This window comes from Hemibagrus wyckioides, linkage group LG02 (genome assembly GCF_019097595.1).
Source record: "Hemibagrus wyckioides isolate EC202008001 linkage group LG02, SWU_Hwy_1.0, whole genome shotgun sequence".
NCBI classification, from domain to species: domain Eukaryota; kingdom Metazoa; phylum Chordata; class Actinopteri; order Siluriformes; family Bagridae; genus Hemibagrus; species Hemibagrus wyckioides.
In genome coordinates, this window is record NC_080711.1 from 19,612,624 (window position 1) to 19,639,198 (window position 26,575).

The window sequence follows — 26,575 nt, forward strand, 5'->3', positions numbered from 1 at the left end:
AATGATATACAAGATGGCAACAGGAAGTGAGAAAGACAGATGAACTGATACACTAAAGTGCTGCTGCATTGCTTTCTTTTTCTTTAGGTACATATGAAGTGAGAGCAAAATCTCAATACTGCACAACAGCATTGTGGATAATATAGGGAACCATTAACTACATTTAACAAACTCAGAATTGTATTATATAAAATTCTTGGATGCCACTGAAGATTACAATGAATATTTTCAGGGTTGAAGTTCAAGTGAAAAACTATAAATATCAATTTATGACACCTGATTACGAATATAATTTGTATTATTATTAATTATATAATTATATTATATCATATCATTTTATATAATTTTTTTTTCAATTGGATTTTTCCACCAAAAAAAAAATCGATTATTTACTGGAATATTTTTACATAAAGGTTTGCTAAACATTAATTGAATCAATTAATTTATCAAAAAAAATCTCTATATAATAATAATCTGAAAAATATTCAACCAAAATGGTTTTTTTCTACCTATAATGTCTTGCTTTCTATTTCATAAACAAACAGTGATGTATTATTAATTGTTACACATTGCCTACAGATAAGTAAGCTATGTTGGTGACTCAGCATTTATCCAGGAATAACAGAACCTGTTAATCATTTTAAAGTTACTTATTTTATTTTTTTTACTTTCTATAATTATTTTCATCTTTAATAGTATTCATTATCTGTATAATGTAAGAGTCAAAAAGGTGAAAATAATGTGAAAAGTCAGATATACAGTGTGTAAAGGAGTAAAGGAGTGTGTAAGTTATTCCCTCCTTGAACAAACACTGATTCTTGGTGGACAGCTTCATATAGTCTTCCCTGTGTCATATTTGTTCAATTTCTTTAATAATCCCCGGCAAAACTTTAGGCTTTAGGGGTCAGCCGGTGCACTTTGACCAGTCTGCAGCTATGCAGCCCCATACAGAAAAAAAAAAAAAAGCTGTGATGAAATGTGTTTTCTGACACCTTTCTATTTTAGTCAGCTACAGCAGATCTTTTGTGGGATCAGACCAGAAGGGTTTATGCCCACATGCTTCAATAAGCCTTTGGTGCCCGTGATCCTGTCACTGGTTCACCGGTCGTCCTTCCTTGGACCGCATTTGGTAGATACTAACCACTGCATACCGGGAACACCCCAAAGTAGGGATGGGGGGCAGTGGTAGCTCACGTGGCTCTGGGTCGCTGTCTGGAAGATCGGGGTTCAAGCCCCAGCGCTGCCACTGTTGGGCCCTTGAGCAAGGCCCCCAACCCACCCTGCTCCGGGGACACTGCATCATGGCTGACCCTGTGCTCTGACCCTAACCCCCAAGGATGGGATATGCGAAGAAAGAATTTCACTGTGCACTAATGTATATGTGACAGATAAAGACCCAGTCGTGTAGTGTTAACAATTTGGCCCTTGTCCCAGTCCCTCAGCAATTTTCCTGCTTACCACACTGTCCAACTGACTAACACATCCCACCCCACACAACAATATCATCAATGTTATTCCCTTCACCTGTCAGTGGCTATAAAGTGCGGTGTGTAATTGGACATGTAAAAACCCCAAATCCCAGCATCCCTTACTGGGAACCCCCCCAAACTCACCCCAATCACAGGTTTTGTGATCATTTTAAAAGATATTTCTACTGAAATATCATCATATACCTATCTTACAAAATCTGTTCGCTTATGAAGAAGATGAAAGAGTTTCCTAGGATTAGATCGCTACACATCTGGTCAGTTATAAAAAGGTTATGTCCATGATACCCGGATGTGACGACGGTATCTGATTTGTGCATGGATATGTGGATAAGTTCTGAATGTAGAGTACAGTAATAAGAAATCGTAAATAAAAAACGATCTATATATGTCCTGATCATATTTGATTATGCCTTCTTTTTGGCTTTCTCTGGAGCTTTCTGGTTCGTGAATCAAATTTGAATTCAAGCAACCTTATTCGCTTTCCGATTTGGGAGTTTCCTTCCGGCTTCAGCAGTGACGTTGTATTCAGGGTTGCCAGGTTCGCATGGAAATTCCGATTTTAGCCAAAAAAAAGGAAAAAAAAGAGAGAGAAAGAGAGACTAAGCCCGCAATTTAAATATATACTTGTGCATTTTAGATTTTAATTATATTATTAAATAGCAGATTGATTCAAAAGGATGTACAGAAATCTCATTCATTTGTAACACTAATTCGTTTAACTCAAACACAATGAATAGAATACATAACACTGGATGTAGGTTAATGTATAAAGTTGATATATACATTTAATGTCATACAGGATAGTGTATGAGTAGACCGCTTCATCCAATAAAACACATGCACATAACTGAGAGCGGGTTCAAAAGTAGGTTAAAATATTTAAAAAAAAAAAAAAAAGGTAGTTTAGGCGAGGATCTGGCAACACCGCTGAGCAGTCCACTCTCGGTGTCTGTTTTGTATGCGCGAGCGCTCCGGTGTCCCGCTGGAAGAAAAGAGCGGAGCAACTATAACCGAGCGGGGGCGAAACGCAAGATATGAACAAATAAGAGTCGGTGTTTGTTTATTTTTTTATTTTATTTTTTATTTGCACTAACAAATAACGACGGATATCATTTTTTTCCGGATTTGGATATTTGAAATCATCTCGTCTGCATTTTTAAGCAGGAGTGAGTGAGTGAGAGGTGAGAGAGAGAAAGAAGAAGAAGAAGAAGAAGAAGGAAAAAAGCGTCGGTCATTTGAGCTCAGAAAGAAAAAATTGCAGAGCAAGAGCATTAAAATTAGAAGAGTGGGGGGGGGGATCTGCTCGTGCATATTAGACTGAAGTTAGATTATTTTTTATTTTATTTTTAATGCTAGTAAAAAAAATAATGAGACATGCAGCACTGACTGTTGTGTTTGTTTATAAAAGCCTTTTGCACATATATATGCGGGATCTGTTCACGTTACAGTAAGGAGCTGCAAACATAATAAACATTTCTCTTCTGCTCTAGAAAACTGCTCGAGGGTTAAACAAACAAAAAAAACAAAACAATGTCCATTTGTCTAGAAAGCGATCTGTCTTAATAACTTGCCTTAACTTCTTCGTGAAAGGAATAGATTTCGATGGTGATTTCTGCGAAGGCGCCGCGGTTATCGAAATGATCGATGTGCATGATCGATAGGAAATGAATCTTAGGCACAATGAGGCTCTTAGACATTCATAACACGTGTGATTGCACATTAGGTACAGTTACAAATGTTTCCGACTGTCAAGAGTATTGTTTCTCGTGCTGTATGGGTTTGGCATGTGCCTGTTGTGTTGGTCTGGTATCAAGGTAGTGGTAGTGTGGTATATTTGTAGTACTGGTGTATTGATCCAGTTTTAGACTATCATTGTGCTTTAGTGTTGTAGTATCAGTATAGCTGAGAAGCGTCGTACTGTGTAGTATCCATGTCTCATGTGTCTTAAGTTAAGTTGTCTTTGTGTGTCACATATACATTACGGCACAGCGAAATTCTTTCTTCGCATATCCCATCCTTGGGGGTTGGGGTCAGAGCGCAGGGTCAGCCTTGAAGCAGCGCCCCTGCAGCAGGGTGGGTCAGGGGCCTTGCCCAAGGGCCCAACGGTGGCAGCTTGGCAGTGCTGGGGCCCGAACCTTGCTTTTCCGTTCAATGACCCAGAGCCTTAACCATTTGAGCTACCACCGCCCCAGTATTCAGTATCGTGTCAGTATTGCTGTATATGAAAGTGTCTGTAGTATTGATGTATTGATCAGAGTCTTGTCGTCTCAATGTATTGATACAGATGTGTCATAATATTGTAGTATCAATGTAGAGTATTAGTTCGATGTAGTTGATCCGTTGTATTGATGCATAAATACCTCAGACAATGTCTTAATACTGTTACATTGTATTAAAGTATTGGAGTATTTGTAGTATTGGTGTATAAGCAAGTATCAGAGTGTCATTGTATTGTATCGGTGTGATCATATAGCAGCAGGTACAAGTGTCCATAATATTAGTGTAGTGTACTAAAAATTACATAACATACGAGCAAGCACTGACAGGTGAAGTGAATAAGACTGATGATCTCATCATGGCACCTGTTAGTGGGTGGGATATATTAGAGGGAGCAAGTGAACATTTTGTCGTGCGTTGATGTGTTAGAAGCAGGAAAAATGGGCAAGCATAAGGATTTGAGCGAGTTTGACGAAGGGCCGAACTGTGATGGCTAGATGACTGAATCAGAGCATCTCCAAAACTGCAGCTCTTGTGGGGTGTTCCCGGTCTGCAGTGGTCAGTATCTATCAAAAGTGGACCAAGGAAGGAACAGTGGTGATCCGGTGACAGTTTCATGGGCGGCCAAGGCTCATTGATGCACGTGGGGAGTGAAGGCTGGCCCGTGTGATCCGATCCAACAGACGAGCTACTGTTGCTCAAATTGCTGAAGACGTTAGTTCTGGTTCTGAGGTGTCAGAATACACAGTGCACGACGGGTCAGGGCTGTTTTGGCAGCAAAAGGGGGACCAACACAATATTAGGCAGGTGGTCATAATGAAATGCCTGGTCGGTGTATATATCTCAGTGTTTGTAGTATTAATGTAGTATAGTATTTACATATTGATCCACTGTGGTGCATTTTCATGTATTTGCATTTATGTGTGCCGAGGTGAAAACACACATTTAAATACCGCTATGCTAACTAGCTAGCCAAATAGCTAGTGTGCTAATTTGTTTAACATTACGTAAACTTTCTTGGCATTACATTTAGCTACGGTATTAGTTGCTAATAAGTGCTAATGAACTGGTTATTATAGCTAGCTAGCATGCTATATGACAAGCTGTTGATTACACTCTTACTACTACTGTCTCTTTTATTGGCATGTAACATGTTACCTCGCAGTTAGCAAGGGTTGTGAATAAACAGTTGACGTGTATGGACAGTTCAAGAAAGGATAATGTATAATGAATGTAAAGATTAAGATGTACACTAATGTAATCACTTAAAGCTTAAATTGTTTAGGACATTTGTTTCATTCTGAATCCATTTCTGTGATTGCACTAAAGCTTTCTGATTTTCTTTTTCAGACAGAAAGGCATCAGTGAATTGACTCATGGGATGGACACTATGAACCCTCCAGGAACTGGATATTAAAAGATACCTACAATAAAACAATAATAAAATCAAATGTGAACGTTTACTCAACATGCTATACGAATGGGAAATCTGGGACATCTGCACCGTAGGCTGAACCTGCAACAACCTGCCCTCTTCTGAGCCATTTCAATTCCTCTGATGTGATTTTGTCTTCTTTTTTTTAAGAAGCACCATCACTGAATAACCCGATGCGTCCTCGAAGCCTGCATGTCTGGCGCAATGGCTTGGTGTGTGCATAGCTAGCCATAAATCCGTTACCATGGCTCAGACGAGTTTACTGCAGGGAAAGCGCTTCTACTGCCGAGAGTGGGTTTTCCACAAGATCCAGCACTGCCTCCAGGAGAAGACTGGCACTTCCTGCGGCCCAGGAAGGGAAGGTGCACCTGTCTCGGGTGGTGGCACCTCATCAGGTGCAGGGAAATCAGGATCATGGGGCGTTTTGCTGGTTGGAGGACCGGGAAGCGGCAAAACAGCACTTTGCACGGAGCTGCTGTGGCCAAGCTCGCAGCACGGCAATCATCGCGGTTTAAGCCAATTCTGCCTCGCATTTCACTTCTGCCGCGCCGACGATTCTGACACGGTGTGCGTGAGCGGGTTCATACGTGGCCTGGTGACACAAATCTGCAGAAGCGGGCTCGTACCACAGTACGAGGAGAAAATTCGTGACTCTGCCATCCAGAACGCGCTGAAGCCTGGAGAGTGTGAGAGGAACCCGAGTGAGGCGTTTAAAAGGTGAGTATGAAAATACGCACACACTGCGATCGTTCAGCAACCGTCTAAAGAAACGTCAGTCAAACACGTCATACTTTTTTTTCTTGTACAGCAAGTGCCAACCATGTGAAATGAGGCTTACACACTTTGTGAATGTAAGGGGAAATGAATAGGCTGGCATGACTAGTATGAATAATTATAAAACTACCTGTTATACCCTTACTATGCAACGGCCATGTGATATAGGCACTGCCTTCAAATTGCAAGGAAGTCAACAAGGATTACATGATATTAATAATAAGCTCCAGACAAGTGTAAAAAAGGTCTTATAGTCCGAAGTGTCCACCAGATTTACAGCCTTAACGATCCTGAAGCTTGTGACCAGAACAGTATCCAAAGCATGAGACTGGTATTGGTCTAATAACATACTAATAGCTAATGCAGGCACCGTATGTAAGCTAGTAGGTGGATGGAAATCTAACTAGCCTCTCACAATTTAAAAGCAATATAGGGTATACTCTTGTTTTGATTAGACTTCATGCTAACAAGCTCACAATGGAGAGAAAAAAAAATAAGGAACATAACTTTCTTAGCAGTTTGCAGGTAGCATATGAGATACCTCTGTACATAACTCAACCCACTCAAGCCTGACAGCGCACAGAGACGCTAAACTCAAAAATAACTGTAGCGGCATGTTAGAGATAGCTAAGATTACCGCTGTATTTCATTACACAATAAACCGCCCAGTTCATACATGTGTGATAGTAACGTATCAGCTAAATATATACTACTGAGCTTAGATCAGGAGTCAAGTTATGCTAGCTGACCTGGTCTGGACTATTTGAACACACACACGCACACACACTCGCACAAAGAGCTCGCATGACTTGTTTTGGAGCACTGGGTCAGCTGGAGTACCTCGGACTGGAATGTGCTACAGAAAGCACACACACACACACACCCCTTTGTCCGAGCATCTGGTGTCACTTAACACACACACACTTCCACAGGAGGGGATAGTAGAGTAAATGGTCAACAGAGTTATTGATTCATCTGGCACGTTGCCAAAACATGGTCACTTGAAAATGTCCAAATGCAAAGACGCCCACTCTCCAGTTGAAACCAGAGACTTTGGAAGAGAAGTGTTAGGCTTGTACTAGATAACTGGTTTGTGTTCATCGTCGTTTTATATAATATTTTACCACATATCTTGAATTCCTGAACATCTCGCTGAATTCTTGACTCGGTTGTGTATTCATTTTGTCATGTTTTATTCTGTATTTTGTCCTAGTGAGGCAGCATGTTTTAAGTAGCACTTGTACTCCTGAGGTAAATTCCTAGCATGAGTGTGGCTGTACTTGTATTGATAAAATGAAGAAGAAAAAATAAAAATAAAAACATTGTGGAGAAAACTGTCAATTAGTAATGTATTAAATGATATTCGTAGTATCAGAAATTGGAAAAACCTCAAAAATTTTACCCACTGATCTGAGCTCAGTTTTGTCCCATTATACATCAATATAGGCAAAATTATAAACACTGATCTGAGGTCAGTTTTGTCTCATTATACATTAATATAAGCAAAATTATAAATACTGATCTGAGGTCAGTTTTGTCCCATTATATATTAATATAGGCAAGAATATAAACACTGATCTTAGGTCAGTTTTGTCCCATTATACATTATTATAGACAAAATTATAAACAGTGATCTGAGGAAACAGGTTTCAGTTTAGATATTGCTAACTCTTGAAGGTTAAGATGAAGCTATAAGTAGCTCTTGACATATATATTACTAGCAAGAGTGCAGATGTACCAGTGCCTGACAAGAAATGTAAATATTAATAATGTATTAAATGTTATTATCAGAATAAAAAGTTGAGGAAAGAGATTTTAACATTTTTTTCAATAGTGCTTGTATTCCTGAGGTACATTGCTAGCATGAATGCAGCTAAACTTGTTTTGATAAAATGAAGCACCAGTGTGTATGCCCTTTAAAAAGAATAAAAATAAAACCCATTGTAGACAGAACTGTCAAACTTAGTAACGTACTAAACAGAAATAGTAGTAATAAACAGTTTCAGATTAGATATGGCTAGCTGTGAAGCTAATTCGAAACACGCACTTTATTGTTAAGTTATGAGAAGAGGCGGTTGTATTACAGCAGGGTCAGGCCGTGGGCTAGTAATTGGGGATTCCCCCAACTTTGAATTCGCCTTCACGATGTCACTGATGTCAGCGAACATTAGAGTAACATTAGCCATCAATGATTGCTAGAAAAACGGGCAGAAGGAAATGTTTTCATAATGCCTTATGTTGCCTCCACCCTCTATAGCCTCACTCTCTCAAATAAGTAAGGAAGCAAGAGGAAACAAGCTCCACCATGTCATTAGAGCTAGTTCAGATGCTAATGATTTTTATTAGCTTAATAATCAGACTGATTGTGATAATGCGCTTGATTGTGGATAGGTCGGTGCAGACGGTTCTAACGGCAGATGCTTCAGCTGTTCATGATTCTGTGCCAATGGGTGTGGGAACAAGTGTGTAGTGATGTGTATGTCTGAGAGTGAGTATGTGTGTTAAACTGTAATATTTCCTCTCTATTAGACCCCCATAAATTAGATCTGACGCTGTCTAGGTCACACTCAAAGGTCCAAAAGTCTGAATGCACTACTGTTGTCTGCACCATTAATCCACACTAATGATATAAAGGTGTATTTTTTATCAACACACAGCGGCAAGGCGAAAGCTGCGGCAGATCAGATCGGCGAAACAAGAAAAGAGCGTACGAATGAATAAATACGAAATAAAAAGCTTATAAGCTGCAACAAACTATAAACAATCACCAAATAGATTTTGTTTATTAGATAAGTTCATTTTCTTTATGTTCTTTCCTGTGTTTAGGTATCTCTTCCTCGTTTTATTATATTTTATTTTATAGTTATTACACTGCGTTAACATTATAAGCCGTATAAGTGTAATGAAATGTTACTACTAGAGCAGTTTACTGTATCCTGCAAATCCTCACTCCTGTAAAAATAAAATATATTGCTTGAGACTCAGTTTTATTACAGGATTAGTGTATTATAACAGGTGAAGTTAAACTCATTCTTGGTTGTGTACTCAGAGCTTTCGACCCTGCTGTAATTGGGGTTGCTGGTATTTAGTCTGAGCGTGTGTGTGTGTGTGTGTGTTTTGGTAGACATGATGTCTGCTCCTCTGTCCTTGAACCAAACGGCTCCTGATAAAACCATCTGCCAGCTGGTACAGTTCATCCGAACACGAGCACGACTACAGTGTATACCTCGCTCTCTTTACCTCGCTGTCTGAGGAAATCACAAGCAAGGGATTCTCAATTGAATTAATTGAGATTTTAGAAGATTAGTTCCAGTTTGTTAGAAGGAGAGGACAATATGACAGAAATTCTATAAGGAATTTTGACAAAATTCCTCATGATGCGTTTCATAGGGTTGCTTATTTTTATTTATTTATTTATTTATTTTCTGAAAAAATACAAAGTATACGTAAATAAATTAAAGATTAACATCCTGTTATAGTTAGAATGATTAGAAGTAAAAAAAAAAAAAAAAATTACAGGTTTAGTACAAATCACAAGAACCATAAATGTAAATGTTGGTTACTTGGCGACATGTGCGACCGTTAGCGACTAGACTTGGGTTTCTCCAACGAAGTTGAGAAAAGTCGAACTTTATGCAAATAGGGAGCAGCGACTACCACTAGGAGCGAAGACAGCAGAGCACACGTGATCTGTCTAACAGTCGATCCCTTTAGAAATAACCGTCTGTCATCACCTCAGTCTGAAGAGACGCTATAAACACCGGCTGCGAGCATCTTCAAAGTTCATCGTGTAGGTTTGAAAAGTTTTATTTGCACTTTCGGTGCGTGTTAGCCTAGATCGAACGGACAAATAAGCACATGTTCAAAGTCTTGTCCGTGTTTTTCAAACAACGGCAGGCTTTTGTTTTGGTTCATTCGCAGGCTGTCTTAAAGTGTTTAGTCTGCTGTGTTAATGTTTGACTTCACAGCTTTACTGCATTGAAAGTTGTTTTACGTGCACACTCTCTTTCTCTCTCTCACACACACACACACACACACTACAGAGATCTAGATTGTGTTTTACTGCCATGACCGAATATCTGAATATTACCAGGTTTTCTACTCTTAATGTGTGGAAAAGAGGTTTTCTAAGCATCTGTGCAGCAAATGTGTGGATTTCTGTCCAAATATGGCGCCCGTCACGGTCGACATCCCTCAGCAGGCTGCGTTCACACGCAAAGGATTTTTTGTCATTCCGATCACAGGTTCCTACAGTGCTGTTTGTTTTGTTTACGCTAAGTTGTGTAGAACCAACATGTGTGTTAAGGTTATAGTGCAGGACCGGACAAGAACCTTGTCTGTCCTTTTTCCCAGTGCTGTTTCTAAGGAAATTATCTTGATTGAAGTATTACGTCAAGACACTACTGAATTCTGACCGTTCAGTCCTGACCATTTAGAACGTGTTGATTTGTTTTCTATAACAGCAGCTCTGACAGAATTTTTGTCCATAGGTTTATTTTAATGCACTTGTTGTAGTATGTAATTGTTACTATAGTAACATGGTTTCTATAGTAACACAGGGACTTGTATAGTGGACACAATACATAAATGCATAAATATGTTTAAAATGTATGTATATGTGGAAGGAGTCTCTAGTATCACCAACAGTATGAGGTAAAGCAGAGACATTTTCAGTCACGGGAAGGTAATGTAGCTGAATATGGATTAAACATTATGATGTTCTGTAATAAATAAATATTTGGAAGCATTGGCAAATTGCTGTGGTGGTGTAAGAGCAATAGAACACTCTCAGAGTAACTTACATTTTATCTTCCATCCATTTTCTATACCTGCTTTATTCCTAATTAGGGTCACAGGGATCTTCTGGAGCCTATCCCAGCACACATTGGGTGAAAGGCAGGGGTGCACCCTGTTAAGGTCACCAGTCCATCACAGGGCCACATATATAGACAGACAACCACACACACACATTCACTTCTATGGGCAATTTAGAATTACCAATCAACCTAATGTACATGTTTTTGGACTGTGGGAGGAAACCAGAGAACCCAGAGTAAACCCATGCAGGCACGGGGAGAACATGCAAACTCCACACAGAAAGACCCCTGCCTGTTCGAACCCGGGATTCAAACCCAAAGGAAAGAAAAACTTTGTACTATATGAGACTGTATAAACAACACGTGGGGGTTCTGTGACGGTACAAAGCACGATGTACAATGTACAATGAATTAGCGTCTGTTGCTAAGCAATTCGAACAGCACATCATTTTACACCTCAATGATGGGTAAACACTGCAGAAGCTTCAGAGCATGGTTCTATAAGGTTCTTTGTGTTCCCGGGAGCACAAAATTACAAGTGTGAAATGTTGCTCTAGGCAGGGTTTATATCCCAGGATCAAGGGTAGTGTGAAAAGACCTTATAATTATTTTATCAAGCTTGTAAAATGTCTTGACAATAGATTGGGTTCGAATTTGACAGAGCCAACAATCCTTTTTGTTATTTTTGCTTCCTTGCTACTTTTCTTGTTTACTAATGTTGACTTTTATATTTCTAATCACTCTTAATGTAAAAGAAAAAAGAAGAGAACCCGCAGTAAGAGCTTTGACTCGACGTTTGCATTGACGTGAGGAGACGAAGCAGACGACCACAAAGAACTTTCCGGCTCTTCTGTCGTACTCGAGCGAGAATGTTATCGGACACTGCTGAAGTCTGCCTATTCAATAGAAAAGCTATTAGAACTGGGTTGTGACACCCATGCCGATTGCATTTGACAAATTGATGAAGTGCACTTATTCCTAGTTTCATGCAAAGGCTCTGTTTGGTACTCGTGGTACTGTGGCATAACAGTCGAATCATTAAAATCACTGGAAACAATGACTAGTGACTCGTATCATCCCAAGTGCTGAATTTGTTGTGTAATGTTCTTGTGCGATGACCTAGGTAGGTGTATAAACCAGTAAACAGTGTGTGTGTGTGTGTGTATGTGTGTGTGTGCTGGTTATATCTGTGTGTCGTTTGCTTCTGAATGCCACGTAGTTGAATGGGATCAAGTGTAATCGATGCCTTTGAAGATTTTTCCACTGAGTAGGAGGAATGAGAGAGAGACAGGGAGCTCGACTGAGGGGGAGAGAGAGAGAGAGAGCATTAGAACAGCCCCAGCATTACACTGCAGTCTGTCATTTAGAGCTGGTGGTGAGGGAAAACGAGGGAGAGGCTGAAAAGAGAAATGATGATGGAAAGAAAGAGAGAAGGATAGAGAAGAGAGGCATGTGCTAAGGAAGGATAAAAGGATGCAGGAAGCTCTGTCCGTCTCTCTCTGCTGTTCGTTCTTCATCCTCTTCCTCATCAATTCTTCACTTCACTTCACTTCTCTCTCTCTCTCTCTCTCTCTCTTTATTTTTGGACTCTCTTCCACTCTGCGTTTCGTTTCATATTCTCATCTCACTTTTTATTTGTCTCGCTATCTATATCTATTCATTTCTATCCCTTTCTCGCTCTCGGTCTCTCTCTCGTTCTCAGCGACCATCTATTTTCTTCGCACCGTTGCCGTAGCAGCCATAAGGTGACGGAACGTGTGAACTAAAACATGTAAACAGCACAACGCTGACAAAACCAACTCTCATTGTGTTTCTGTGTTTGTCTCTTTGTCAGGGTTGAGTTGACTCAGCATATATGTGTGTGTGTGTGTGTGTGTGTGTGTGTGTGTGTGTGTGCACTGGGTGGCTATAGGGGATGAGGATCAACCTCTCAATGTGATTTGTTGCTTATTTAAAAGATTAAAAAGAGACACAAATACTGAAATTAAAACCGGGAAAAAGTTCCCGGTTGCCAGAGAGACACAATTTCAGCAATTAGTTTATTTATTTAGGAATGAGAGATAGATGAGGTTAATAGAAGTGGAGAGAGAGAGAGAGACTAAAAAAATATATAACATTAATACATCCCCAAACCTTTCCAGATTTTTCTTTTTCAAGACTTTCCATTGGACTCCTCTGACTGGTTGTACTGGTACAATCGGAAAGATAAGTGCGTAAATCAAATAAACTAGGACAGAGTGCCTACATGTACGCTGAACATCTTTACTAACCGGCGTTCTGCTGATCCATCTCTCACTGTCCCTCTGAGAATAGAAGTAGAGTTAGTTACTGATTACATCCTGTCCCACATGCACCACTGAGTCAGCACTCATCTCACACCCATCAATATATCCAAGGACAGGAAGATTGAGAGAGTGAGAGAGAAGTTGAAGCATGTTCCTCATTCAGAGCTACAGGTTTGTCCTGCCTCTGAACTCAATGAAGCGAATTATAGCATGCGTAAGGGCTAAAACAGGACGAGACACGCCGTTATATGAAAATAATCACGGTGTGGCGAAGCGGGGTTACTGTTACAGACAGCACGTGTTCTTGTGTCAGAAAACTTATCGCGTGTATCTTAATTTGTTACACAGCACTGACACTGGAGACTCCTTCCAAACATGCTAAATAAACATCTCCTTACAGGCTCACCATGACAGCGCTTATATATGCGTTCATGTGGAGCATCCACACCTTTTGTCATACAACTGTTATAATAAACAACCTTCAAGTTACAACACAAACAGGACCAACAGGAAAGAGACCAGTTTTATGGGACAGTGCTGTGAAATGTCACTATTTGATACACCGAAGAATATCATTTTATAGGACGGAAGAGACATCTCTGTGTGTATTGAGACACTGATGGGGAAACTAAACCCAAACGTTAGGAAGAACACACCAGTGATCTCCTTAAAAGCTTTTGGAGCATTGCTCAGGATTCATAGTGTACTTTAATACAGATTTTTTTTTTCAGTGGCTGAGAATCAATTTAGACTTTGGAAAGCAAGTTCTAACTAATGCTAATGCTTCAACAAGGTGCTCATCATATTCACGGGAAGTGAAAACGAATTTTTCACTTGGATTACTAGCTCAATCTAGCTAAGATTTTCCTAGACAAGTTATTAAAACACTGCTAAGTTGCTGATGGAGTAGCGATAGATAGCTCTTCAGCTAGCTGGCTTTAATCCCTGAGGGAAATTCACAAAAAGTTTGTTATGTAAGTAGCTATGTTTTTCCATAAAAAAAAAAACATTCAGAGAAAATGGCCATGATGGAAATGCTAATATGCTAATTTGTCCAAAAAAAACCCCTCTGCAGCATTAAGAGCTGACTTATGAGTCTCTCTCTCTCTCTCTCTCTCTCTCTCTCTCAGGTGTGTGCTGCTGCCGCTTTTGAGCTGCGCTCCTCCTCCTCAGGCTCTGTTTTTGCTTGTCGACTCCATAGACGAGGGAATGAAAGGTGGAGGGACAGAGTCCAGCTCCGGCCCCTTGAACCCACGCAGCATCGGCGAGCTTCTGTCCTCCCACCATGAACTCCTCCCACCATGGCTCCTCCTCATCTGCTCCGCCCGGCGACAGAACAAAAACATCACCAAGCTTTTTACAGGTATGCTAACTACCACTAATACATCCCACTAATCACAGCCAGGTAACAACAACAAAAAGAGGCCACGCCCTCTTAACCGGGAATGACATGTTCAAAGGCCACTCCTCTTTTACTGAGACTGACAGGTTCAAAATCCACACCTCCTTTACTGGGACTGACAGGTTCAAAGGGCACGCCTCTTTCACTGGGACTGACAGGTTCAAAGGCCACACCTCCTTTACTGGGACTGACAGATTCAAAGGCCACGCCTCATTCTCTGGGACAGACAGGTTCAAATGCCACGCCTCTTTCACTGAGACTGAAAGGTTCAAATGCCATGCCTCCTATACTTGGATTGACAGGTTCAAAGGCCACACCTCCTTCACTGAGACTGACAGGTTCAGAGGCCATGCCTCCTTCACTGGGAGTGACAGGTTCAAATGCCACGCCTCCTTTACTTGGATTAACAGGTTCAAAGGCCACACCTCCTTCACTGAGACTGACAGGTTCAGAGGCCACGCCTCCTTCACTGGGAGTGATAGATTCAAATGCCACGCCTCCTTTACTTGGACTGACAGGTTCAAAGGCCACACCTCCTTCTGACAGGTTCAGAGGCCATGCCTCCTTCACTGGGAGTGACAGGTTCAAAGGCCACACCTCCTTCACTTGGACTCAGGCTTTGAATTAGTTATATAGTTTGTGGCTATGGTTTTGTGTGTGTGTGTGTGTATTGATCGCTGTTCTATTGGTTTTCAAATTAGCACTGATTTTCCACACACGCACATCCACAGAGCTCGATCGACGGGTTGATTATACACTGTGAATGGACAAGGAAACGAGGTCAAACTGGTCTAAAAATGTGTGTGTATGTGTGTGTGAGAGAGAGTGTGTATGTCCATTAAATGCCTTAGCTGTAATTTATTTGGTTGTCAGGCATCTAGACTCACATTTATCATGCAGTGTGTGTGTGTGCGTGTGTATGTTGGTTGTAATTAATGTGGTTGTCATACAAGTATGTGGCCATACATACATAGTGCAGTTTGAGTATCTACGTCTGTGTGTGTGTGTGTGTGTGTGTGTGTGAGGAGGGGGGCATTAGAGCTGACATTAGTAATAGTGCTGTTATGTATTTCTACTGAGTAAAAGCAAAGAAGATTGCGAAAATCAAGGTTAAGGTGTTTTTAAGTTATTTATTTATTTAAACGCCGCTAATGTTTTCATCCCTGCCCAAAATCCGTAGAAATAACATTCTCACTTGCCAATTTGTCGTACTGTATTTCACGCACAGCGATGCTGTGAGTCAGCGATACTGTCAAATGAAATGAGTTACAGCTGAATGAAACAACACTGATAGTTTCCTGTTACATGTGATTCTTTACACGTTCTCTTTGACATCTGTTTTAATTTGGGAACAAGACGTCCTGACAAAGAGGGTTATCTTTCAGCTCTAACCAGAAAGCAGCACAGGTTTATTGGGCATCTCTCTCTCTCTCTCTCTCTCTCTCTCTCTCTCTCTCTCTCTCTCTCTCTCTCTCTATATCTCTCTCACTCTCAGTCAGAGACAGTAAGAGGCTCAGACGCACTATAGTTTCCATAGCAGATGCCTTAGGCCTGTAATATAGGGTGTGTGTGTGTGTGCTCACACACTAAGCTACAGGATCAGTCAGGGCTCCCAAATCCAAATGTTAGTCAGGATGCACACACAGCCACTGAAAATTATTTCACCATATTAGCATTTAACTGACCTGATGTCCAATTATAAAGTGTGTGTGTCTGTGTGTGTCTGTGTGTGTCTGTGTGTGTCTGTGTGTGTGTGTGTCAGTGTGTGGAGAAGTGACTCAAGTGTGATTCCCCTGCAGCAGTTAGCGTTTACGAGAACGCTGCAGCCCACAGCTCAAACACTTCATACATAATTGCTGTGTCTCTTCTTATACCGTGTGTGTGTGTGTGTGTGTGTGTAATTGTTAACTTGTCTAAAGTCATATGGGTCATAAAGAGAGAGGGGGCGAATATGTACAGTGTGTACAGTATGAATAGAGGATCAGAAATTGTGTGTGTGTGTAACACACTGTACACTCTGTACCATTCCTCCTCATCCTCCTCATCCTCCTTCTCTTAAGCATCAGACTTTTCCCAGTCACTATTTGGTGAATAATTACAGTAACTGGTTCTCTGTGGAATTTGTTGCTTTTAATATGTTTTGATTAATGTATAAGGCTGAATACGAAATCATGTACTGTGCCATACTGATCAGTGTACACCAATCAGGCATAACATTCTGGCCACTGACAGGTGAAGTGATTACCTCTGATTATCTCCTCATCATGGCACCTGTTAGTGGGTGGGATCTATCTATCTATTTATTTCTTTAATTTCTTCATTATTTTTTAATTATTTATTTGATCTATCTATCTATCTATCTATCTATCTATCTATCTATCTATCTATCTGCTTATTTATTCACTTATTTATTAATTTTCTTCTTTATTTTGGTAATTATTTACTTTCGTTCCTATTTGCTCACTTTTTTTTATTTAATTATCTATCTCTGTCTATCTCTGACTTGTTTTTTTTTCTAGATCTATTGATCTATCTTTCCTTTCCTTTCCTTTTTTTTTACATTTTGTTTTCCCTTTTTTTTTTATCTGTTTCTTTTAAACTTTGGCTTCTCTCTATCTTTTCTCTATCTCGTCCATCTCGTCTTTTTTTTTCCCTCTTTTTTCCAAACTCTCTCATAAACGGTTCGGTCTTCTGATTACGATAGGCCTCCAATTTACTTTTCATTCCTTCGTTATTTTCTTTTTTAGTTCTTTCTCTCTCTCTCTCTCTCTCTCTCTCTTTCTCTGTGTGTGTGTGTGTGTGTGTGTGATAGGTAATATTATAGCCCTCATATCCCATCATGCATTTGTACCCTGTAATGGATCTGTGATGACAGATGCAATCCATTGTGTGTGTGTGTGTGTGCTTGCCTATGTGCACGTCTACATGGCTTTTTGTGTAAGACTAATGCCTAAAATACTGTTATTTAAAATGAGTCGCCTAATGACCAGGTAAATTACAGGGCTCTGTACACACATACACACACACACACAGCATTATTGTGTCTTATTAACTTCAAAAAAAATAAAGGGCTGGTGAAGGGACAGGTGTTTAGAGCTGCGACAGCGTAAGTGATAAAAGACAACATTAAAAGGACAAAACATGCTAGATTTCGATAAAAAAGAAAAAATTAAACGACTAAGAAATGATATAACACTCCACGATGCTGAAGAAGGTTATTGAGAAACTTCCGGAAGGTAACTTCAGTTCATGTCAGGACTCATCACACTGTCTTGTTGAGTCATGTTTGATTCAATATTTATTTGACACAAATATTTATTTATTTATTTATTTATTTATGTATGTATGTATGTATGTATGTATGTATGTATGTATGTATGTATGTATGTATTTATTTATTTCTACCAAGGAAAATAGTTGGAGAAAGAAACGCCACTAGGTCCTCACCATGGTTCCTTCTAGCACTTTCTACCTTCTGTTTCACTCAAAAGCAACTCATCGGTTTTGATCAGCAAAACGTGTGCATGTAGTTATACCACAAATTGTCGACATCTTTTACACTCCTGTGCCAAAACCTGCAATTTTCCTAAGCAGCAGACTGGAATCGACTTATCTGACATTTCCAATCAGTACAAAGAGATGAATTCTTTTTATCGTCACTCGCGAGTCTGATAGAAAACGATTCAGGAGTCTGCTGGCTTTCAGTGTGTTTTTCCTCTCTCTCTGTTGGATAACCTTACACAGAGTGTTAGCGGTTGATGATCAATTTTAGCTGTTTGGAAAGCAGAAATGGGTTTGTTATCATCGTTTACTTCTGAAGATAGAAACATTAATGTGAGGGAAAAAAATAACCGATTTTCAACAGAAATACTTGAAACATGAAAACCTACAAATTTTTTAGTCTACTTATATACATCAATCAGCCATAACATTATGACCAGGTGACGTGAATAACACTGATGATCTCCTCATCCTGGCACCTGTTAGTGGGTGGGATATATTAGAGGCAGCAAGTGAACATTTTGTCCTCAAAGTTGATGTGTTAGAAGCAGGAAAAATGGGCAAGTGTAGTTTTGAGAGCGAAGGGCCAAATTGCGATGGCTAGACGACTGGATCAGAGCATCTCCAAAACTGCAGCTCTTGTGGGGTGTTCCCGGTCTACAGTGGTCAGTATCTATCAGAAGTGGTCCAAAAAAGGATCAGTGGTGAACCGGCGACAGGGTCATGGGCGGCCAAGTCTCATTGATCCACGTGGGGAGTGAAGGCTGGTCCGTCTGGTCAGATCCAACAGATTGCTGAAGAAGTTAATGCTGGATCTGATAGAAAGGTGTCAGAATACACAGACTGATTGGTGAATGAGCTTCATATTAACCACCACTGTGGAGTCTGACATGATAAAGACATTCAGTTCTGAACAAAATGCTGACAAGCGCACATTCCATTTTTTTTGGCATCTGGTACAAAGATTTAAAAAATTCAAATGTAGTGTGAACAAAACTAAACCAGGTATTGTATTAGACTAGTGAGGGAAGAGAAGCTAAGGTAGATTTTAGACTTAATGGAATTAGCCCATGCAGTTGGAAATTTAAAAGAAAAGAAAAAAAAAACGTACATGAGGTGTTGCGCCAGTAATGCCGCAGTAATCGTTGTGGTCTTATGTCAGGCATGCCAGCGCCCGTTCTTAATAACAGGTTATCAAATACGCTTTAGTTGTGACTGGCATGGAATAAAAGTGTATTGGCATGAGATTAAGCGCACCAGTGTGTCACAGAGAAGGTGATGTTTTAAGCTACATGGCACTCTCACATTAGGTGAATAAATGTGCAGGTATATGTTGAGCTGCAGACATATTGCTGGCACACGCACACACACACACACGCACACACACCTTTTGAATTCGAGCGTAAATGGAAACAGCAGTGAAGACGATTACTGTATCATCCACACGCGCATGATCGTTGAAGATACACACTGATTTATGAGCTTTGGCAAATCCCAAACTCCATATGGTCGTGCTGATAAAATTACTTCGACATGAACTGTTGGACTGAAATGGAGCACATTTTGCACGCACACACACACACACACACACTCTCTCTCACACACATGTACAAAGGGCTTTTATTAAAAGGATTTAGTGTTTAAGCCAAGCACAAAACCTGTGGAAAAACAAGTGATTAAGCAAAGTGTTTGTCTAGCACTGCTGAGCAAATCCCACACACTGCCAGGTTTACGTGAATTACTGTGTGCCACCGTGACTCGCCGGGCTCACGTGAAGAGATTAAGCGTACATGTTGGTTATGGCATGAGACAAAGTTTAAGAGATGTGGTGTGTGGGTGGGTGTGGGTGTGGGTGTGTGTGGTGTAAACATGATTGCTTGAAGCATTTACAAAAGTGCCTGTATTTATGATCCATAGCATTTTTATAATATCTCATAGACAGCGCAGTGATGCAAGATGATCCCGCCCACTTGGAGCTTGATTGACAGCTGGAATAAAACCGACCACATTGTAAAGAAATAAATGTTGGGGAAAATATAGGATATGGGATAAATAAAACATGTGGACGATGAAAGAGGTGTGGGTGTGTGTGTGTGTGTGTGAGTGAGTGAGAAAGATGTGAAAAATTGCTCTGCAACAGAATTTCTGACAGAGTTTGTGGTTATGTGAGCAAATCTGTCCTGTTTCACTGCACTTACATCAGCAAGAGTGAAAAAATGAAACATCTCAATACTGTACAGTGAGTCTCTCTCTCTCTCTCTCTCTCTCTCTCTCACACACACACACAGCTCCTTTGCCTTGTCTTCCTTCTCATCACCCTCTCTCTCAATCTGTTTCTTTCTCAATCATCGCGAAAGTCTTTCTCTGTCTCTTTCTCTCTTTGTCTGTCGTTCTCAGTCTCTTCTCTCTTCATAAATCTCTCAATATATATTTCTCTTCTTATATTAGATTCTCTCGCTCGCTCTCCTTCCCTTTGTTTTGTTCTTAGACATGCTTAAACCCAGTTTTATCTCACGGTATCACCTTCAAATACGTGGCATTTTCTACATACTTAAAATGGTTGGCTTCGTTCTGAGAACAAAGCTAAAACGATCGAAATCTTTTTTTTGATAATTGTTACCATGGTTACAGTGTGAGGATTGATTTAGAAGTGTGTGTATATATATATATATATATATATATATATATATATATATATATATATATATATACACACACATAAGGATTAAAGCCCACTGTGCTGAAAGCAGCTTAACATCTGTCTGCTACTGGAGACTCCTTTCAACACGCACGTAGTCAGATTAATCGTTTTAGCAAATTAATCAACACCTTCTGACCAATAAGAGATCAGATCTGGTCCTCTGGTTAGCTGGTGATGTCCGAATTCCTGACACGCACTTGTAGATTTGTTTTGAATGATCTCAGCCAATCAGAGGAGCTTTAGGACTCATTAGAGGAGAGTGATTCTTGAACCTTTCGGAAACTGATACAATAAAAAGAAGTGGATTTTTTTTTTCTCCTGTCTGTCCACGTATTCGGGTGTAACGGATGCTAGAAAGAGGAGGGAGGAACACTGTGTGTGTGTGTGTGTGTGTGAGAGAGAGAGAGAGAGAGAGAGAGATAATGTTTCTGTTTTCATTCTGGCTCTGATGGCCTTGAGATGGCTTATTGAGAAAAACAAGGTCCATTTGGGATGCTGCTGCTTCCAAATGCTACCCTGACATCCAAGACTGAGATCCCTTATGGCACACACACACACACACACACACACACAGCGTCTGTCTATAGTTTGTCATCTGATCACTGTGAGGGTTGAACAGTGCCTGTGTGTAGCACAGAATCTGAGGATCCATTTGCCTAAACAGCAGCAGGTGTGACTGAACACACAACTCCATCTCTCATTCCAATCAGAACAGCAGCTGCTAGCAGTGTGTGTGTGTGTGTGTGTGTGTGCGTGCGTGTGTATATGTGTGTGTGTGTGTGTAAAAGAGCCAAGATATTTTTTTATTATTAAAAAAATAATAAATTTTATTTTATTATTTTTTATTATTATATTTTTCATTAAGGTCAGAGTAAGGTCTATGCCTACGGTGTAAGTGAAACGATTTTAAAATATTGATAATAAAGTTTGCCTTAAAAATATCGGCATATGAAGCATAACATATTTAATTACTAATAGCAACTAATAGCAAAAGACAGCTTCTGAGCTGTTTCTCATAACCTTGTGATGATCTGTGAGAACATCCTTCGGTGCATGAACAAAGAGAACAATATTGATGTGATGTTTGAAGAAATTGTGGGCTGGACAACTTTTTCATCATTCTTACACCACTCAACTATTTTGTGTTGCTTAAAGAAAAACATATTGTACTTTTATTAGTCACAGTTAACGTCAAACGTAGACAACAGTTTTTGTGATCACTTATGTTACAGAGGCTATGCGTCTAATTGAATTCCTGAGATGGAAGACTTTTCTTGTGTCCGAAAACAGCTTTAAGTCTGATACTGGAGACTCCTTCCAGGAAAATCTCCATTCACACATATGATCCTTCAACTCAAGTCGTTTACTTTTTTTTCTTTTCTTTTTTTTCATTCTCTGTACTACAATGCAACACAAGACTATGTTTTTTTTTTTACGTTAAACGTGACCTTGACCCACAGGCTACGCATTCGATTTCACACTACACTTGTTTAGCCCTGATTTTTAGTCCCCGAAAGGTTTTGCGAAATCGCAGACGAATGCTAAAAATCGAAGGCAAATTGGGGCTCGGGTGACAATCACGCAGTGTGAATTACCAAAGACGCGATCTGACAGAGTCGCCAATGCCCGTGAAATATTTGGCATGCTAAATATCTGGATCTGTCGGCCAATCAAAATCCTGCTGTGTGAAAGGAGTTCTGAGTGAAAAATACCTCGGAGAGAGAGCGAGATGCAGGGCAGTGGGAAGTTCGGGGAGGAGTTATAGACCACAATATCAGCGAGCATGGCTTCGGTTGGAGCACAATATCATAGTTTAATAGAGTTTATAGGTTTTTAAGGAAAACAATGAGAATAAATAAGCTGTACAATAGCATCAGCATTTGCTTGACCAGCCGCATCGAGCAGCAGCACATTGCAAAATGATTCATTTGTTCAATTATACAGAACACACAGTCCTTGTTCCCCGCACAGACCATTTGGATCAAGAACTTCTTACAGGGTTCCATTTCCAGTCTTGTGCAAGAAATCTGATCTCACATGTGATCTTGCGTTATTTCTTTATCACTTCTCGCGTGCGTCCTATTGTGAAACGCAGTTTGAGTTGTCGGCGATTCTTCCCATTGCGAAGTCATGCAGTGTGAAACCTCCTGTCGCCGATCCATCGTGCAGTGTGAACACACCAGAGACTGAATACTCCCCTAGACAGTCGTGCAATGTGAGCACAACCGTGACCCAATCACTTTGAAAACCGTGCAGTGAACTCGACATTTTAAAGTTTGGTCTCCCGTTCCTTTTCAACACCACGAAGTTTGAAGCAAACCTACAGATGGCTCTCGTGGGCGTTCCCCTTTCAACATCCCCCGTGTGGGCTTCATGCCTTCAGAACAGACCACACCGCACGTAAGCTGATGTCATGTAAAGCCCGGAGCGAGTCGAGCATAATTACAGCTCGGCTCACGTTTGATGATTCAGTAGTACAGTGAGCGACTGAGGAGGACGAACGTGGTAGGATGAGTCGCGTATTGTCCTCCTCATCTCTGACCATGTGAGTCAGACACGGTGTTTTGGATTCACCTGGCTCAGTCTGTATGACTGTGTCCTCAGGTGTGTGAAAACAACAGGACTCTTTCATTCCAGACTATTAATATAGAGTTCACTTAACAAGGGCGGTAGTGCGCACATCTGGACTTCACATTAGTATGTTTCCAGTTCGTCAGCTCATTAAAACACCGCTGTCTCGTTTTAATAAATTCGTGTTCAAAAACATTACTTTCATAAGGATAAGTATCTAGTACTTGTCAGATTTTAGCTTGTATCTCAGCTCTAAGATTAAGGGTTTTACTTAGCCCTTATTATGTAAAGAAAAAAACTTTTATTATGCTGTTAAAGGAAAACATGCAACGACAGGTCAGTGAGATTTAATAACAGCAAGTATTTTTAAGTGTTTTATTCCTGTCAGTACCACAACATTGATTAGAATCTGAAGGAATATGAAAAAAATATACTATTTATTCATTTATAGTGCCGTTTAACGTTGGTGAAACATCCATGAAACAAGTTTGCCATTAAGTATGCTATCAACATTACTTCTTAATTACTGAAGAAAACAAAGTTTGGTATCAAGAAACTGGAAACACAGTTGTTTGAGGAAAAAAAAACTTTTTTTTTTATAAAAAGTGCTAAAACTGGAGAAATGCTAAAGACAAAGAATTTCACCATATCAACTTTATTCGCTTTGTGGCGAATTAGTGATTACTTTAGAAGCAATTATATTAAAATGACTGCATTATGGAACTACTGTCAGAGCTGCTGTTATACAGAATTGACCAATCAAACGCAAGAGTTTAGTAGTATAGTGGTGTTAATGCATGTACACCGGTCAGGCATAACATTATAAGCAGTGACAGGTGAAGTAAGTAACACTGACCATCTCCTCATCATGGCACCTGTTAATGGGTGGATTATATTAGGCAGGAAGTGAACATTTTGCCCTCAAAGTTGATGTGTTAGAAGCAGGAAAAATGGGCAAGCGTAAGGATTTGAGCGAGTTTGACGAAGGGCCAAATTGTGATGGCTAGACGACTGGATCAGAGCATCTCCAAAACTGCAGCTCTTGTGGGGTGTTCCCGGTCTGCAGTGGTCAGTATCTATCAAAAGTGGTCTAAGGAAGGAACAGTGGTGAACCGGAGACAGGGTCATGGGCGGCCAAGGTTCACTGATGCACGTGGGGAGCGAAGGCTGGCCCGTGTGATCCGATCCAACAGACAAGCTACTGTTGCTCAAATTGCTGAAGAAGTTAATGCTGGTTCTGATAGAAAGGGGTCAGAATACACAGTTCATGACAATTCAGCAAAAGGGGGACCAACAGAATATTAGGCAGGTGGTCATAATGTTATGCCTGATCGGTGTTAGTGTATAGTAGTGTATTTCCTTCACTAACACACCTAATTCCACTCCTTAGTCATTAACACAATTGTGTGTGGGTTTGAGGTTAGTTTACCAGTCCTGCAGTACACTTTTTTTCTTTGGCTTGTACACACCCATTTGAAGCACCCAAAGGGTGTTTCAGTGTGTTGAGAAGTGGGAACACACTAGAAGACACGCTAATGCTCACAATACACACCATTTAAAACACACTAACATGCTTAATTCATCCTCAGAAAGCGTGTGTTAACAAAATGCAGAGATTCGAAATAGGTCTCATGCACACTGAACACAAATTCACCATGCTGTGTTTCAGGCCTGTTAACATTCAGTGGAGATTCCCGAAAAGAATGCACAAAGGACTATGGGATGGCAAGCACCGAAAACCTGGAAAAAAAAAAGACACATAACACTGAGCAGTTGTTGCTCACTTGCTGTGTTCTGCTTGCAAATGATGCTCTGTTTTTGCCACATGACTCCAATCTGCATGATAGTAGAGGTCATGTGGCTGAAGGTTTCTCAAACTCTGTGCTCTTGGTGATTTAAAAATAAATTAGCTGGCTGCAGTGTGTTAAACGATTAACCCAGACCAGTCTGCTGTTTGTGGCTTCACCCATCACGGTAGCTAGATAACAGAAATAAAAAAAAAAACTATTTGAAATTTACACTCTGATGATGAAAGAGTTCATTTTGAAGCTTCATTCTGTGCCTCTTTAACACACCAGCGCTTTCAAAAATATCTTGCAGATCTCTGTTCAAGGGGGAAAAAATCATCTCAAATTGCACATTGTGAAAGCTGCTAGCAGATGAATAACAAGAAAGATTCTACAATTTGGACTTATTCTGTCTAATGTCATTAAATTCCTCAGCGGTTTTAAGTGTTTTGACAGCATAGAGTGGAAAAAGGCTGGACATGTTCAGCATGGATGTGACGAGCATCAGACTGCTTTAAGTGCAATTCAGACGCCTCCTGTAAATCCGTGAATTAGCATGGCGCGGTGGATGACTCAAGTGGAAATTGTAGGTCAGCATCTTTGGTTTATGGTATCCCGCTAAGAACATAACACACTGCGTCTCTCTGCCTTAGAAGTATCTCAGGATTGAAACTCGAAACTTTGTTGTCTCATAAGATCGGTGCAAATTATACATGGTCATATGTACTGTATTGTCTCTTTGCAATCCTCCCTTAAACTCTATGAACCCTGTAGCTCATGGAGGACTTCCAAACTAAACATTCAGACAGCATCTTCAAACAGACAAGGAAATTGTTACAAACAAGTACACTGGCCAACGTGGAGAGTATGGGCCAGCCATCAAGCATCACCTCCTTTTCTTACCCCTAGAAGGCCTCTTCCTCTTTCCGGAGACAGACAAACACACAGACCCTCTCTCCCACGAATGGCCAGTGTGTATGTTCGGGTTGAGGTGGAGGTCTAGGTCAATGAGACTGGAAATGGATGCAGTCCGATGGGACGTGTCATGGAAAATACCTGACTAATGGCAAAAACAACTGCTAGCAAGACAGTAAACACGGTCCTTCCTACTGAGAATGTTCAAAATCCTTTCTGATAGATACATGGATAGTTTCTTACATAGATTGATTGTAGTATTAACATATTTTCTGTACTTTTTAACTAGTAAGTCATAAGCCTTTGCCCTGCCAAGGCAGTTATTAAAAGTGGTACGCAAAACTCACATGGCAATATATATTCATTTTCAAACAATTTCACAAGCAGCATCTGTGTTTGCAAACTGTATTTGTATTTATGTGCTTTAATATTGTTGACATTTTTAAGTCAAGGTACTTGATCACATTTAAAGGTCTCAATTAACCAGATCTAAGGCTAAAATGCTCAGCTTAAGATCTGCCTTCTTGGCAGAGAATATAACAATTCTGATACTTTATCACACACACGCAATTAATTAAAAACAAAGAATTCCTTTCATTGCTTTCCCAGCAGCACAATCTGGATAAAGGCTGAGAAATATGCTAGCAGCTTTGTAGGAGTTTGCATGCACTGCTTTTTTT

The 26,575-nt window shown here is 40.2% G+C and overlaps 1 protein-coding gene across 5 annotated transcripts in view; it reads left to right on the forward strand.

Annotated features, from left to right (window-relative positions):
* Positions 1-2,429: 2,429 nt before the first annotated feature.
* Positions 2,430-26,575, forward strand: part of ankrd50 (ankyrin repeat domain 50) — a 31,415-nt gene continuing 7,269 nt past the window's right edge. The window contains exons 1-3 of one of the 5 annotated variants that reach the window (XM_058411676.1): positions 2,430-2,538; positions 5,058-5,859; positions 14,149-14,381. In XM_058411676.1, coding sequence (XP_058267659.1) covers positions 5,387-5,859; positions 14,149-14,381 — 706 coding nt within the window. In that variant the 5' untranslated portion in view covers positions 2,430-2,538; positions 5,058-5,386. Of the gene's footprint in view, positions 2,672-2,796; positions 4,515-5,057; positions 5,860-14,148; positions 14,382-26,575 lie in introns of those variants that run through there. The other 4 variants (XM_058411659.1, XM_058411667.1, XM_058411695.1 and 1 more) reach the window with 4 other exon arrangements.